This window comes from Sinocyclocheilus grahami, unplaced genomic scaffold (assembly GCF_001515645.1).
Source record: "Sinocyclocheilus grahami isolate Dianchi unplaced genomic scaffold, SAMN03320097.WGS_v1.1 scaffold65.1, whole genome shotgun sequence".
In the NCBI taxonomy this organism is placed as follows: domain Eukaryota; kingdom Metazoa; phylum Chordata; class Actinopteri; order Cypriniformes; family Cyprinidae; genus Sinocyclocheilus; species Sinocyclocheilus grahami.
Window position 1 is genome coordinate 864,956 of NW_015505244.1, and position 12,500 is coordinate 877,455.

The 12,500-nt window shown below is 41.3% G+C and overlaps 1 protein-coding gene and 1 pseudogene across 1 annotated transcript; both read right to left on the reverse strand.

Moving 5' to 3' along the window:
* Positions 1 to 6,755: 6,755 nt before the first annotated feature.
* On the reverse strand, positions 6,756 to 11,092 carry LOC107584943 (myeloid differentiation primary response protein MyD88-like). Its single transcript, XM_016271724.1, has 6 exons — positions 10,544 to 11,092; positions 9,848 to 9,970; positions 9,579 to 9,759; positions 9,146 to 9,237; positions 7,683 to 8,255; positions 6,756 to 6,766 (listed from the first exon to the last, which is right to left on the reverse strand). The coding sequence occupies exons 1-5, from the start codon at positions 10,845 to 10,847 to the stop codon at positions 8,101 to 8,103; spliced, it is 855 nt and encodes a 284-aa protein (XP_016127210.1). The 5' UTR covers positions 10,848 to 11,092; the 3' UTR covers positions 6,756 to 6,766; positions 7,683 to 8,100.
* A 385-nt stretch (positions 11,093 to 11,477) lies between these two features.
* Positions 11,478 to 12,500, reverse strand: part of LOC107584991 (cryptochrome DASH-like) — a 7,996-nt pseudogene continuing 6,973 nt past the window's right edge.

The window sequence follows — 12,500 nt, forward strand, 5'->3', positions numbered from 1 at the left end:
AGGGTCCACCCCCCCCCCACATGATTGTAAAGAGCTTTAGGTGTACAACAATACATGTATACAATACAACAATAAAGCGCTATATAAATGCATCATTCATTCATTCATTCCTCTATCGCAGTTCTTTCACGAACAGAAGCATCTACCAGGGGGATCGCCCTGGGTTTTCCACACAGTTCAGTTCGATTACACACTTCAATTCGGTCGCAACCCCCCTCGCTTCGATGGGGTTCACCTGACTGTAGTGGGCAGCGCCTCAGAGGCTTCTGTGCTACAGCAGGAACTATCTTCCCTTCTCCTCAAGGGGGCGATAGAGGAGGTTCCGCCAGCGGAAGTGGAACACGGCTTTTTCAGTCTCTATTTTCTCATCCCAAAGAAGGACGGCGGCCTACGTCCTATTCTAGACCTTCGCCCACTGAATTTCTCCCTTTACAAATGGAAGTTCAAAATGCTTACACTGAAGGCTATTATGTCTCAGATTCGAGTGGGAAACTGGTTTGTCACCGTCGACCTGAAGGATGCCTATTTCCATATTCAGGTCATTCGGCAGAAAAGGAAGTTCCTCAGGTTCGCCTTTGGGGGAAAGGCTTACCAATACAAGGTTCTTCCCTTTGGCCTAGCCTTGGCACCAAGGACATTCACAAAGTGCATGGATGCTGCTCTGGCCCCATTGAGGCTCCAGGGCATCCGTATACTCAATTACCTGGACGATTGGCTCATTTTGGCCAACTCCAGGGAATTAGTGAGTCACCACATGGATGTCCTCCTTCGCCACATGCGGTCTCTTGGCCTCAGAATGAACGCCAAGAAGAGTGTTCTCACCCCCTCTCAACAGACTGTTTTCTTGGGGGTTCACTTGGATTCCGTTCAGATGCAGGCCCGTTTGGCTTCTGCCCGGATTTCCAGCCTAAATGCATGCATGGCCCGCTTCAAGCTAGGCCACTATGTTTCTGTAAACACTTGTCGCAGGCTCTTGGGCCTCATGGCCGCAGCCTCCCCTGTGCTGCCCCTGGGGCTGCTTCATATGAGGCCGTTCCTTTGGTGGATGAAACTCATAGGGATCCGCTCGACAGGACCAGCCTCTCGCCAAGTAAGAATGTTGCACAGTTGCTTTCGTGCACTTTCAATGTGGCGGGAGCCCCTCTTTCTTCAGAGAGGGGTCAGTATGGGCGCTGTTCACTGTCGCCAAATGGTTACGATGGATGCCTCTCTGACGGGCTGGGGCACGGTCTTTGAGGGCGGGCCAGTGTGCAGAGTTTGGCCGGAAGAGTTTCTCTCCTGGCACATAAACAGCCTGCAGCTGAGAGCCGCCTTTCTGGCACTTATACACTTTCTCCCCTCTCTCGAGGGGTGTCATGTGATTGTCAGGACAGACAACATGGCGGTAGTATCTCATATAAACCGCCAAGGGGGTTCATGGTCCCGCACCCTGGACAGGCATGCGCGCCGTCTTCTCCTTTGGGCTCAAGGCAGATTTCTCTCCCTGAGAGTGGTTCACGTACCGGGAGTCTTGAACCTCGCAGCTGATTTTCTGTCGAGACAGAAGCTCAAATCGGGGGAATGGATGCTGAACCGTCAAACGGTAGCCCAGATTTGGGACCTGTTCGGCAGGGCGGAGGTGGACCTCTTTGCGATGCAGGAGTCGTCCCAATGTCCACTTTGGTTCTACCTGAGTTCCCCAGCACCTCTGGGCATAGATGCGTTCGCTCACCCGTGGCCGAACCTGACACTGTATGCGTTTCCGCCTTTCAAGCTGATTCCAGCAGTACTGTGCAGAGTGAGGGAGAGCGGGGTCCATCTCCTGCTAGTGGCTCCATTCTGGCCGTCCCAGACGTGGTTCTCGGAGCTGATTTCTCTTCTGGATCGCTCTCCGTGGGAGATTCCAATCAGAAGAGATTTGCTGTCTCAGCTTCAAGGCAAGATCTGGCACCCTCAACCCGAGATCTGGAAGCTGTGGGTATGGCCCATCAAAGGCCACCAGCTTTGACTTCTAGTCTTCCTGCCGATGTTCAGGAGACTATTGCTAGTGCCAGAGCCCTTTTTTGAGTCATGGTGCTTAGCTCATGCAGTGGACCCAGTCAGCTGCCCTATAGGTTCAGTACTGGAGTTCCTACAAGAAAAACTTGTGGCAGGGGCGGCTGCTACTACCCTGAGAGTTTATGTTGCGGCCATCGCCACACGGAGAATCGGATGACATTCCCCTGGGGAGACATCGGTTGGTCTCAGCGTTTATGCGTGGAGTTCAGCATCTGAGACCAGCACGCCCCTTGGAGTTCCTTTTTGGGACTTATCAGTCATCCTGGAGGGCTTAATGGAAGCTCCTTTTGAGCCCTTGGAGTCAGCTCCAGAACGGATTCTGACTCTCAAGGTTGTTTTTTTTGTTGGCGTTAACTTCGTTGAAGCAAGTTGGGGATTTGCAAGCTCTCTCGGTCAGCGAGGTGTGTATGGACTTCGCCCCGGGTCTGGTTAAAGTAACCTTATGACCCAGACAAGAATATATGTTCCCAAGGTTTTGTCTGCATCTTTTCGCTCTCAGGTGGTGACCCTTCACTCTTTCCATCCTCCTCCTTTTGCTTCAGGGGAGGATGAGAGACTTCACATGCTCTGCCCTGTCCGAGCTTTGAAGCTCTATGTGGATCGTTCTAGCCAGTGGAGGAAATCTCCGCAGTTGTTAGTATGCTTTGGTGCTGGCCGCCGTGGGCTTGCTGCATTGAAGCATAGAATTTCGCACTGGGTTAGGGACGCTATTTCGCTGGCATACGAGGTGCGTGGTCTTTCTTCACCTCTCAGCATTCGGGCGCATTCCACCAGGGCTGTGGCTTCCTCTCAAGCTCTTTTTAGGGGAGTCCCTCTAGAGCAGTGGTTCTCACACTTTTTACAGCGGCGTACACCCTGGGGCATTTAACATTCTTCTGCGTACCCCCTCTCTTCCACTAAGACCGCAGTTACACCTTTTCTATTAAAGGACAATATTTGCCCCCTTAAATTGATTTACAGGTGCATTTTTTTCCTTTATAGAGGCAAATATTTCATGTCCTTATTAAGTGTATGTCATGTTTTATGTTATATTCTTAACATTCTATTAAGTGTATTATTAATATAATAAATAAAGCAATAAATGATGGCAAATCGAAGTGATACTTGTAGATTTAAAAATAAAACCACCAATAGGTGGCAGCAATTCCCTTCTTAATGAGTCAGGTGTCACGTCATTCATTCAGTAACGAAGCAAAATGCTGTAGTTATGAATGGGTTATTAATCACTCCAAAATCATTCAAAGCCGCAGATTCGTTGACTAATGAAACACCGCTGTATGTTGCTTGGAGACGCACACCATATGATGTGGATTTTGTTGGAACTATTATTTCATTGCGAAATAGAACAAACATGACAATATTCTGTTTAAAATGTAGGCTACATTTAAAATGTAAAATGTTCACTTAACATTACCTTTTTTTTATGTTGAACTGTTGTAAAAAATTAATGGCACATTTGCCATCATTTGTATATTCAGGGAAATTTTCATTCTTGCTCGTATCTTAAAAATGAAACAATAACATGCACAGAGTGTGTCTGTATCGAAGAGTTTAAATCGATCTCAGTCCGTGTCAATATTTGCTCTTCATGCTATTAAGTAAAGATCTTCTTTAAGATACATTGAACAGCAGCGCGATTTGCTAAAGCAGCATATTCAGCAGGTATGCTATCACGTGCATGCTGCTTGTGTGGATGCAGCCAGTTTTGCCCGCAAAAGATGAGGTAAGCTGATTGGATATCATGTATTTAACCGTTTACGGCACTCCCATTTTCCTGTTTTTACATTAGAAGCGGCCTTTTGCTTGTCAGGAATACATGTTCGGTTTTAATGTTACTTTAAGTTGGGGTAGAATTAAATGAATGCCAAAACTCAGAATTTTGTTCGCATACCCCCCACCGTCATCTCACGTACCCCCAGGGGTACGCGTACCCCAGTTTGAGAACCACTGCTATAGAGGATATTTGTGTAGCGGCAGGATGGTCCTCTCCGCACACTTTTATCAGGTTCTATCATTTGGATCTTGACACGGCTCCTAGTTCCCGGGTTGTGTCCGCTTGAACCAGCCAGGGATACAATCTGGTTCTTCATCGGGCCAGATACAGCAACGCTTAAGCATAGCGTGTTTGGCATATCGTTCCCATTGTGTCATAGCGACGCAGCGTTGAGTGAACCTATGAAAGAGAACGTCTCGGGTTACTTGAGTAACCCATGTTCTCTGAATAGGGAACAAGATGCTGCGTCTGCTGCCAAGCTCCTCACGCTGCCAACAAGAGGTCTTTTTCGGCAGAGAAATCTGAGGGACAGATGGCGCGTTCGCCAGTATAAGGATGGCGACGCAAGAGCGTGGGGCGGCGCCCGCGCGATCAGCCAATGAATTGGCGTGATTCTATACAGGCTTCAGACAATCGGCACGCCTAGAGGGCGTTCCCATTGCATCATAGCGACGCAGTGTCTCGTTCCCTATTCAAAGAACATGGGTTACGCAAGTAACCCGAGACGTTTTCTTATGTTGGAATAAAAGTCTTCGTACCAGATGAAGTGGCTCCTATGCTAACCCAAAGATACAAAATTGAAGAAAGAGTTCAAACTGAACACAATCTTGCTGCTCAAATTGTGTATAGAACAATATTTAATATTAATCTGCTGCTTTTATATTTTGAATTGACTTGTACTTTTACTTTCAATATTTAATTTTAATATAAAAAAATACGTTTCATACTTAAATACAATAAATTCTTTTACTGTAAAAACTTAAAACATTTTATGTAATATTACAAACTGTGACTTTAACTTCTATCAAAGTCATTTTCTGGTAAGATATCTATACTTCTACTTAAGTGTGGTTTTCAAGTACTTTATCCAGCACTGCTCGTAACCTTAGAAAAAAGTGTGAAGACATGCCAGTGCATCCACACACACACATTTCTATCTTAAAATATGCAAGGTTTGCAGCAGAGGTTACAACTTGTATGTTTTTCTAATCAGCTTCAGAAGACGTTTTTAGAAGAATTTCTCATTGCTTCAGTAGAAACAGTTTCCACTAACAGGAAGTGTGGTAAATGTGGCAACTTGATCTATATACACAGAAATGACCTATGAATACGCATTTGAGTAACCATCAATGCCATATGCATAGCAGCCAATATATACAGTGGGTACGGAAAGTATTCAGACCCCCTTAAATTTTTCCCTCTTTGTTATATTGCAGCCATTTGCTAAAATCATTTAAGTTATTTTTTTTTCCTCATTAATGTACACACAGCACCCCATATTGACAGAAAAACACAGAATTGTTGACATTTTTGCAGATTTATTAAAAAAGAAAAACTGAAATATCACATGGTCCTAAGTATTCAGACCCTTTGCTGTGACACTCATATATTTAACTCAGGGGCTGTCCATTTCTTCTGATCATCCTGGAGATGGTTCTACACCTTCATTTGAGTCAAGCTGTGTTTGATTATACTGATCCGTACCCACTGTATTCATCTGTATAATGCTGTCTAAACTGTGAACACAATATAAAAAAGTTTTCAGTTAAAACAATATCTGATTGATGACCATGTGCCGTCAGAGGAAGATTGAGGTTTTGAAAACGAAAAAACATGGTTAACCAACCATGATCTGTAAATCTGTATTAAGCTGCTAACTTACCAAGAAGAGGTTGAGTAATAATGTTCATGGCAAAGAGCCATTTTAAACATAACATACACAAATATATTTCAAATATTTTATAACATATAACATTGCCAGTATGAAAGACAAAGTAAAAGTGCCTTAAAACATCAGAGCAAAAGTGTTTCTTATGTGCCCATAGTACTACATCACTTTAAGAAGCTTCAATTTAGCAGTAGCAAATAGCTGACTGATTATGCACATTCAGATTTCACATGCAAACACTCTTGCCAAAAATACCAAAATAAACACACTTGTACACTGAGTAACCATTTGTAGGGATTTGCTTTGGAAAGCTGAGCAACCTTTTGATTAAGGCAGACTTATTTGACGTAAATACTACAAAAAAGTACCTTTCTTTAAATGTTCATAAACTGGACTCACTACTGAGTCTGAGAAACTCTCCCAAGCAAGCAAAAATCACAAGGTATTTTCCCTTCATCCTCCATAGAGAATATTATATATTACCCATTGATGACTGCATAGTAAACCTTTGAAGGGGTCATGAACTGAGAAATTCCCTTGATGTTTTGACATATAAGAGGACATTGTACTATAAAAACATCCTGAACTCAAAACTTTCTTGTTAGTCTAAAACAGCTTAAATTGAAGCCAATCTGCCAAAACGACAGGTTGTGGAATGTTCCACTTAATGATGTAATAGTGTGGCTAAACACCACCTCCGCAGAAGATGATCAACACCTGCTGCTACATCACTGCCTGTTTAGCCCCGCCAACCGATGTGCACACATAATGTAAATAACGAGAGAGGCAAACACAGGTCTAGACAGAAACCAAACGATAAAGATTACTCTGAAAACAACAAGACACTGTGCAGTGCCAAGTTGTTGAAAAACAGTCTTTGCATTGCCTTCCTCCTGATCCCAACATTAGGAAAGAGTGGATGAACTTTATTTTTAATGTCCCAGACCGTGTCAGTAAGAACTTGGTCCTTTGTTCAGTTCATTTTACCGCGGATTTGTTTACAAACAAGGCATAATTTTACGCAGGATTTTCAGAAACAATGAAACTAAAAGACGATGCTGTGCCGACTATATTGGATCCGACAGTAACGTCGCACCACACAAGTGTGAGTAACTGTTTTTATTACGTGCTCACTATTGTTAAACAAAACGTTTGATATGTACTGAGTATTTAACCTAAATCTCAGCAGCGTCCATCGATGAAGGATGTAGGCTCTCAAACATGCACAACTGTTAGCCAATCATAACGGTGGGCGTTAACTTCTGAGTCAACTATCTGCCAAACCTATTCAAATGTAGTGTTCTGATGAGGTGGGGTCAAACAGGACAGTAAATACCGTATTACTTCTAAATGATGTTTTTTCATGTACAAATCTTGATAACATTATTAGTGGACCTCAGAGAACTGTACAAAATAATAGAAAAGGCAGTTCATGACCCATTTAACAGTGTCTATGGAAAAGATCAGGGCAGCGAGAGTGCTTTGGCCAATCGCATCCAGAACCAGTCCTGTGTGCGGGGTCTGGTGTAATCACAGATGGTCAGAAAACGGAGAATGCTGGGAAAAGGCCTCTTCATGGATTTGTAGACAACAGGGATTAGACGTTTAGAGCGAGCTCCTGCAGCAGAGACAAAAGTCAAACACACCTGCTGCTACATCACTGCCTGTTTAGCCCCGCCCACCGATGTGCACACATAATGTAAATAACGAGAGAGGCAAACACAGGTCTACACAGAAACCAAACGATAAAGATTACTCTGAAAACAACAAGACACTGTGCAGTGCCAAGTTGTTGAAAAACAGTCTTTGCATTGCCTTCCTCCTGATCCCAACATTAGGAAAGAGTGGATGAACTTTATTTTTAATGTCCCAGACCGTGTCAGTAAGAACTTGGTCCTTTGTTCAGTTCATTTTACCGCGGATTTGTTTACAAACAAGGCATAATTCTACGCAGGATTTTCAGAAACAATGAAACTAAAAGACGATGCTGTGCCGACTATATTGGATCCGACAGTAACGTCGCACCACACAAGTGTGAGTAACTGTTTTTATTACGTGCTCACTATTGCATTGTCTGTTAAACAAAACGTTTGATATGTACTGAGTATTTAACCTAAATCTCAGCAGCGTCCATCGATGAAGGATGTAGGCTCTCAAACATGCACAACTGTTAGCCAATCATAACGGTGGGCGTTAACTTCTGAGTCAACTATCTGCCAAACCTATTCAAATGTAGTGTTCTGATGAGGTGGGGTCAAACAGGACAGTAAATACCGTATTACTTCTAAATGATGTTTTTTCATGTACAAATCTTGATAACATTATTAGTGGACCTCAGAGAACAGTACAAAATAATAGAAAAGGCAGTTCATGACCCATTTAACAGTGTCTATGGAAAAGATCAGGGCAGCGAGAGTGCTTTGGCCAATCGCATCCAGAACCAGTCCTGTGTGCGGGGTCTGGTGTAATCACAGATGGTCAGAAAACGGAGAATGCTGGGAAAAGGCCTCTTCATGGATTTGTAGACAACAGGGATTAGACGTTTAGAGCGAGCTCCTGCAGCAGAGACAAAAGTCAAACTGTTACATATTAGGAACTTCACAGGAAATAAGAGTTTCTATGCTGCTTTTATAGCTGCATTATCCTTCGGTTTTAATGACATGAAATGCATTGTTTAGCACAGCTTAGAGCAGATATATCACAACAACTGCAGATTTCAATGACTGAAATATAGCTCCAAGCAGTAATGGTGGGCTCAATCTTTAGGAAACCAATGCACCTGCTTTTAAGCAGGTAAATATAGGAGGACTATTTCAAAACCGTTGTAAAAGACAAACTTTCTGCTGCTAGGAGGCGCTATGACAGTTACCCACAATTGTAATGTCCATATGTTCAGCCTCCATGACCAAACATACAGCTCAAGTTTGCTCTAAATCACTCAAAATTTATGGCTAACAATTCTGCTGTGCATTCCAAATTTCAGGTTTAAGCATACTAAGCACCTCAAAAACAAAAACCTTGACAAAGAATCTTAGAAGAACAATAGGGCCCTTCGAACAGTGCTTGGGCCCTAATAAGCTAAAAATAAAAATGGCAATGCAACTCAAATAAATATTAAGAAAAATGCTGTACCTGGGCAAAGGCTGAGTGCAAACTTAGTCTGAAAATCACATGCATCACTGTCCAGATAGTCATCAGAAATGACCACCACCATCCTCTTGCACCTAAAGGGCAAAAAAAAAAAGTTATTACAACTGATTACAAACATTTAAAGATATTTGACAATTCATCAAGAATTTATAAACGCACAGACATTACAATTTTTCAAAACCTTGACAAAGAATCTTAGAAGAACAATAGGGCCCTTCGAACAGTGCTTGGGCCCTAATAAGCTAAAAATAAAAATGGCAATGCAACTCAAATAAATATTAAGAAAAATGCTGTACCTGGGCAAAGGCTGAGTGCAAACTTAGTCTGAAAATCACATGCATCACTGTCCAGATAGTCATCAGAAATGACCACCACCATCCTCTTGCACCTAAAGGGCAAAAAAAAAAAGTTATTACAACTGATTACAAACATTTAAAGATATTTGACAATTCATCAAGAATTTATAAACGCACAGACATTACAATTGTGCTGGCCAATACCAAAAGCATAAACAATAAATGACTGATATTAATATTATATACTATTTTGTTTAAACAAATGACAAATAAATAAATAAAAGCATGTACAGTATGAAGAATGGATATTCATTTTTATATTTGCTAAATATTACAATTAAAAGTGTTATTAAAATATTATTATTATTATATATTCTTTTTAAAGATTAACTTAAATGAGCATTGGATGATAAATAACCGCAAACCAACTTGCCTTTTTTCTATGAGCTCACTGGTGATGGTCCACAGACATGCGCCAGGAAGGACGTCTCGGTCAAAGACACACAGCTTCAGGTTGCATTCAGTCTGTTCTAACTGTTTGATCATCTCATGCACAAACTGGAAGTCACTCTGACAATAGCAGATGAAAGCATCAAAGGTCTCCGGTGTTAGTCCTGTCCAGTGAAGACAATGATTCGTTTGGTAATCTGCTATTCAGCTAACTCCACACAGTGTATTCAGACAGAACAGGGAAAAACTCACCTTGTGGATTATCATACAGCGTGATGCCTTCTCGCTCCTGTGTGCGCGGGCCACAGCTGTCCACCACTGGAACCTGGACAGGCTTCCTCATCTGTCTTTCCAAATACTTCCTGCAGTCATCATCTGTGCACAAACACCAACAACACACAAGAGATCTTCTATGTTGTCCGAAATAATGAAAGCCGTTTCATATGTGTTAGATGGTCACATTCTCCTGTTCTCAGAATTAGCCATTCTTTTCTCAGTTATGCTCTTTGGAGATTTTTTTCCCCCTTCTTTTTTGGGGGGGGGGTATGGTTTAATTCTTTGGAGAGAAAAAAAAATCAATAAATAGACAACTTTTGTTTTAATAAGTGGACAAGAACTGCAATAAGATGTGAAATTTCTTACTCATTTTTCTACTTGTGAGTTAATTCTGTGTGACTGTTAAATAATTCTGTCAAATAAAACAGTTCCTTTCTGTTCAAATCTCCTTTTGTAACTTGTTGTTTTAACTGACATGATAAACAATACTAATACTGATGATAATAATATTTGTGACTATAAAGCATTTAAATGAATTCATTTTAATTATTTAAACCACATAAATATTAATAAAAACAGTAATAATACTAAATACGTATTTGATGTTTATTTATATATTATAGGCTAGTATAATATAAATTATGCAATATAAATAAAATGTGGGTGACATACCTATAATGTCTCTGAGGTCTGATATGACATCTTTCCTTTCAGCTTTTTCTAAAATCGACAGTAAATTTGCTACTGTGGCCTCTGGACGAGGTTCCCACTCCGTTAAGACCTTTTCAAAGGGATACTCGCTTTTCTCGAAGTTTCTGATCTCCAGGTAGGTAAAGTCCATCATTTCGGCGACTGTCCTCCAGTCTGCTGCCACTGCGTTTGTTGGATTCAAATACAGCCCCAGTTTCTTTCGGAAACTGCAGTTTAAAGCGGTTACTGGAATCGCCTCATAGTCCATACTTGATTTTGATGCCATATTTATGGCAAAATCTCACGGTTACCCAAACTCAAGCTGTTAATCTCCGCGTTTAACTCGAGAAGAGAAAGTGATACGAAAAAGTTAAATATTTGAAGGTGTCATTTCCTGACGCTTACCGATAAGCTGCAAAAAACGACAAAATCACGACCTGCAATACGTACACTAAACAACGGGGAAGATTGAGGAAATGTTCGCCAAAAAAAATAAAACACGAGTCAGAGAAATGACGAAATACGCGTACAGCCAATGGAGTCAGAGCGCGCGAGGTTTACGTAAAAAGGCGAGGCAGGATCGGCTGCTTCAGGAGCGGTGTCAGCACTCTGCGGGTCCTGGAGAGAGTCATCAAACACTGATCTCAGATCTGCTTACAAAGGCAGCGCCTCAACACCATATATGGGCAATTTCCGCAACGTTTACGATAGAAAGTTGATGTGTGGAGGAAAAATGCTTAAAATGCCAAGCTCTTTGGTTCAGTGTGTAGAATATTGTGTTAATAATTGTCTAATTATGTTTACAGCATTGTCTGCGTTCAGTTTAGTTGATTCAATTTTGTTTTAAAATATATATAAAAAATGTTACTACAGGAAGCAATTTTGTTGACAAGAAACACATATTTTGGCTGTTGTTTTTTTGTTGTTTTTTTAATAATCAAATGGAGTAAGCCTAAGAAAAGACCTTGATATTCATGTCTAAAAATATATGCTTGAAAGTCTGATGGGAAAAAAAGTAAATGTTGTAAGTAAAGGTGCACACGTACGTAAAAGATTGTACAACTTTGTACTAGTAACCCTAGCGTTCTGAGCACAGCTGTCTTTTACAGCGTTTTCCCGCACTTTTTAAAACCAAACTGAAACAGTTGGCACTTCTCACTTCCTATTTCTGAATAAATGAAGAACATATTCTGTATGTGCACATTATTCAAACTTTTTCCGTTTTCTTATCATTTTCATCATATCACTGTTTCATGTGAGAAAGGGAAAAGTCACCAAAAATCCCACTCCTCTTATTTTTAGGTATAACAGCTTTAGGTATAACTCCAAAACTTTTCATCATCCTTGACTAAACCAGGACATTCGCAGGAATTGATTAAAACCACCATAAATGCAATATTGTATTCAACCCAATATACACAAAACAAATACGTGAAAATCGGAGTTACAGTTTGTAATGAAGTCTTCAGAATGTGAGCAGAGGTTTCTGGAGCGGCGTGTGAAAACAGATTCAGAAAGAGCGACACAAAACCACACTATTTCCCCTTCCTCATTCCACTGTGTAACCTGTGACCTAAGCAGATGGCGTGCATCTATTTGTGATGCCCAGCAGTAGAAAAAGCCACTTTTCCACTACATCTCCTCCTTAGAAACTCTTATTCTTGGAGAAGTAGAAGTCAATGCCTCTGTCTTTGTTGTCTTGGTGTGTAAGATGAGCCCTTCCTTCCTTTCATTGGTGGACCAGACTGAAAAGAAACCAGTAAAATTGTGTAATTTGTTTGAAAACAAGCCCTAACAATTTTGTCCCTAACAATCAATAATGTAAAGTTGCTTATAATCTTACTGATTTGTTGTTGACATGCCGACTCCACTCGGGCGCTATGATAACAGGGGAAGGGTATGTTTCGTTGAGCGAAACCTGGGCATGTGAGAGTGCTGA

Bases quoted from the DNA above. Each gene is read 5' to 3' on its own strand.
- LOC107584943 (XM_016271724.1), bottom strand. From the start codon at position 10,847: ATGGCATCAAAATCAAGTATGGACTATGAGGCGATTCCAGTAACCGCT. The intron at 9,760-9,847 runs GTGAGTTTTTCC...TTCACTGGACAG, and splicing joins GCTGTATGATAATCCACAAG to GACTAACACCGGAGACCTTT. The intron at 8,256-9,145 runs GTACAGCATTTT...TCTCTGCTGCAG, and splicing joins TGCACTCAGCCTTTGCCCAG to GAGCTCGCTCTAAACGTCTA.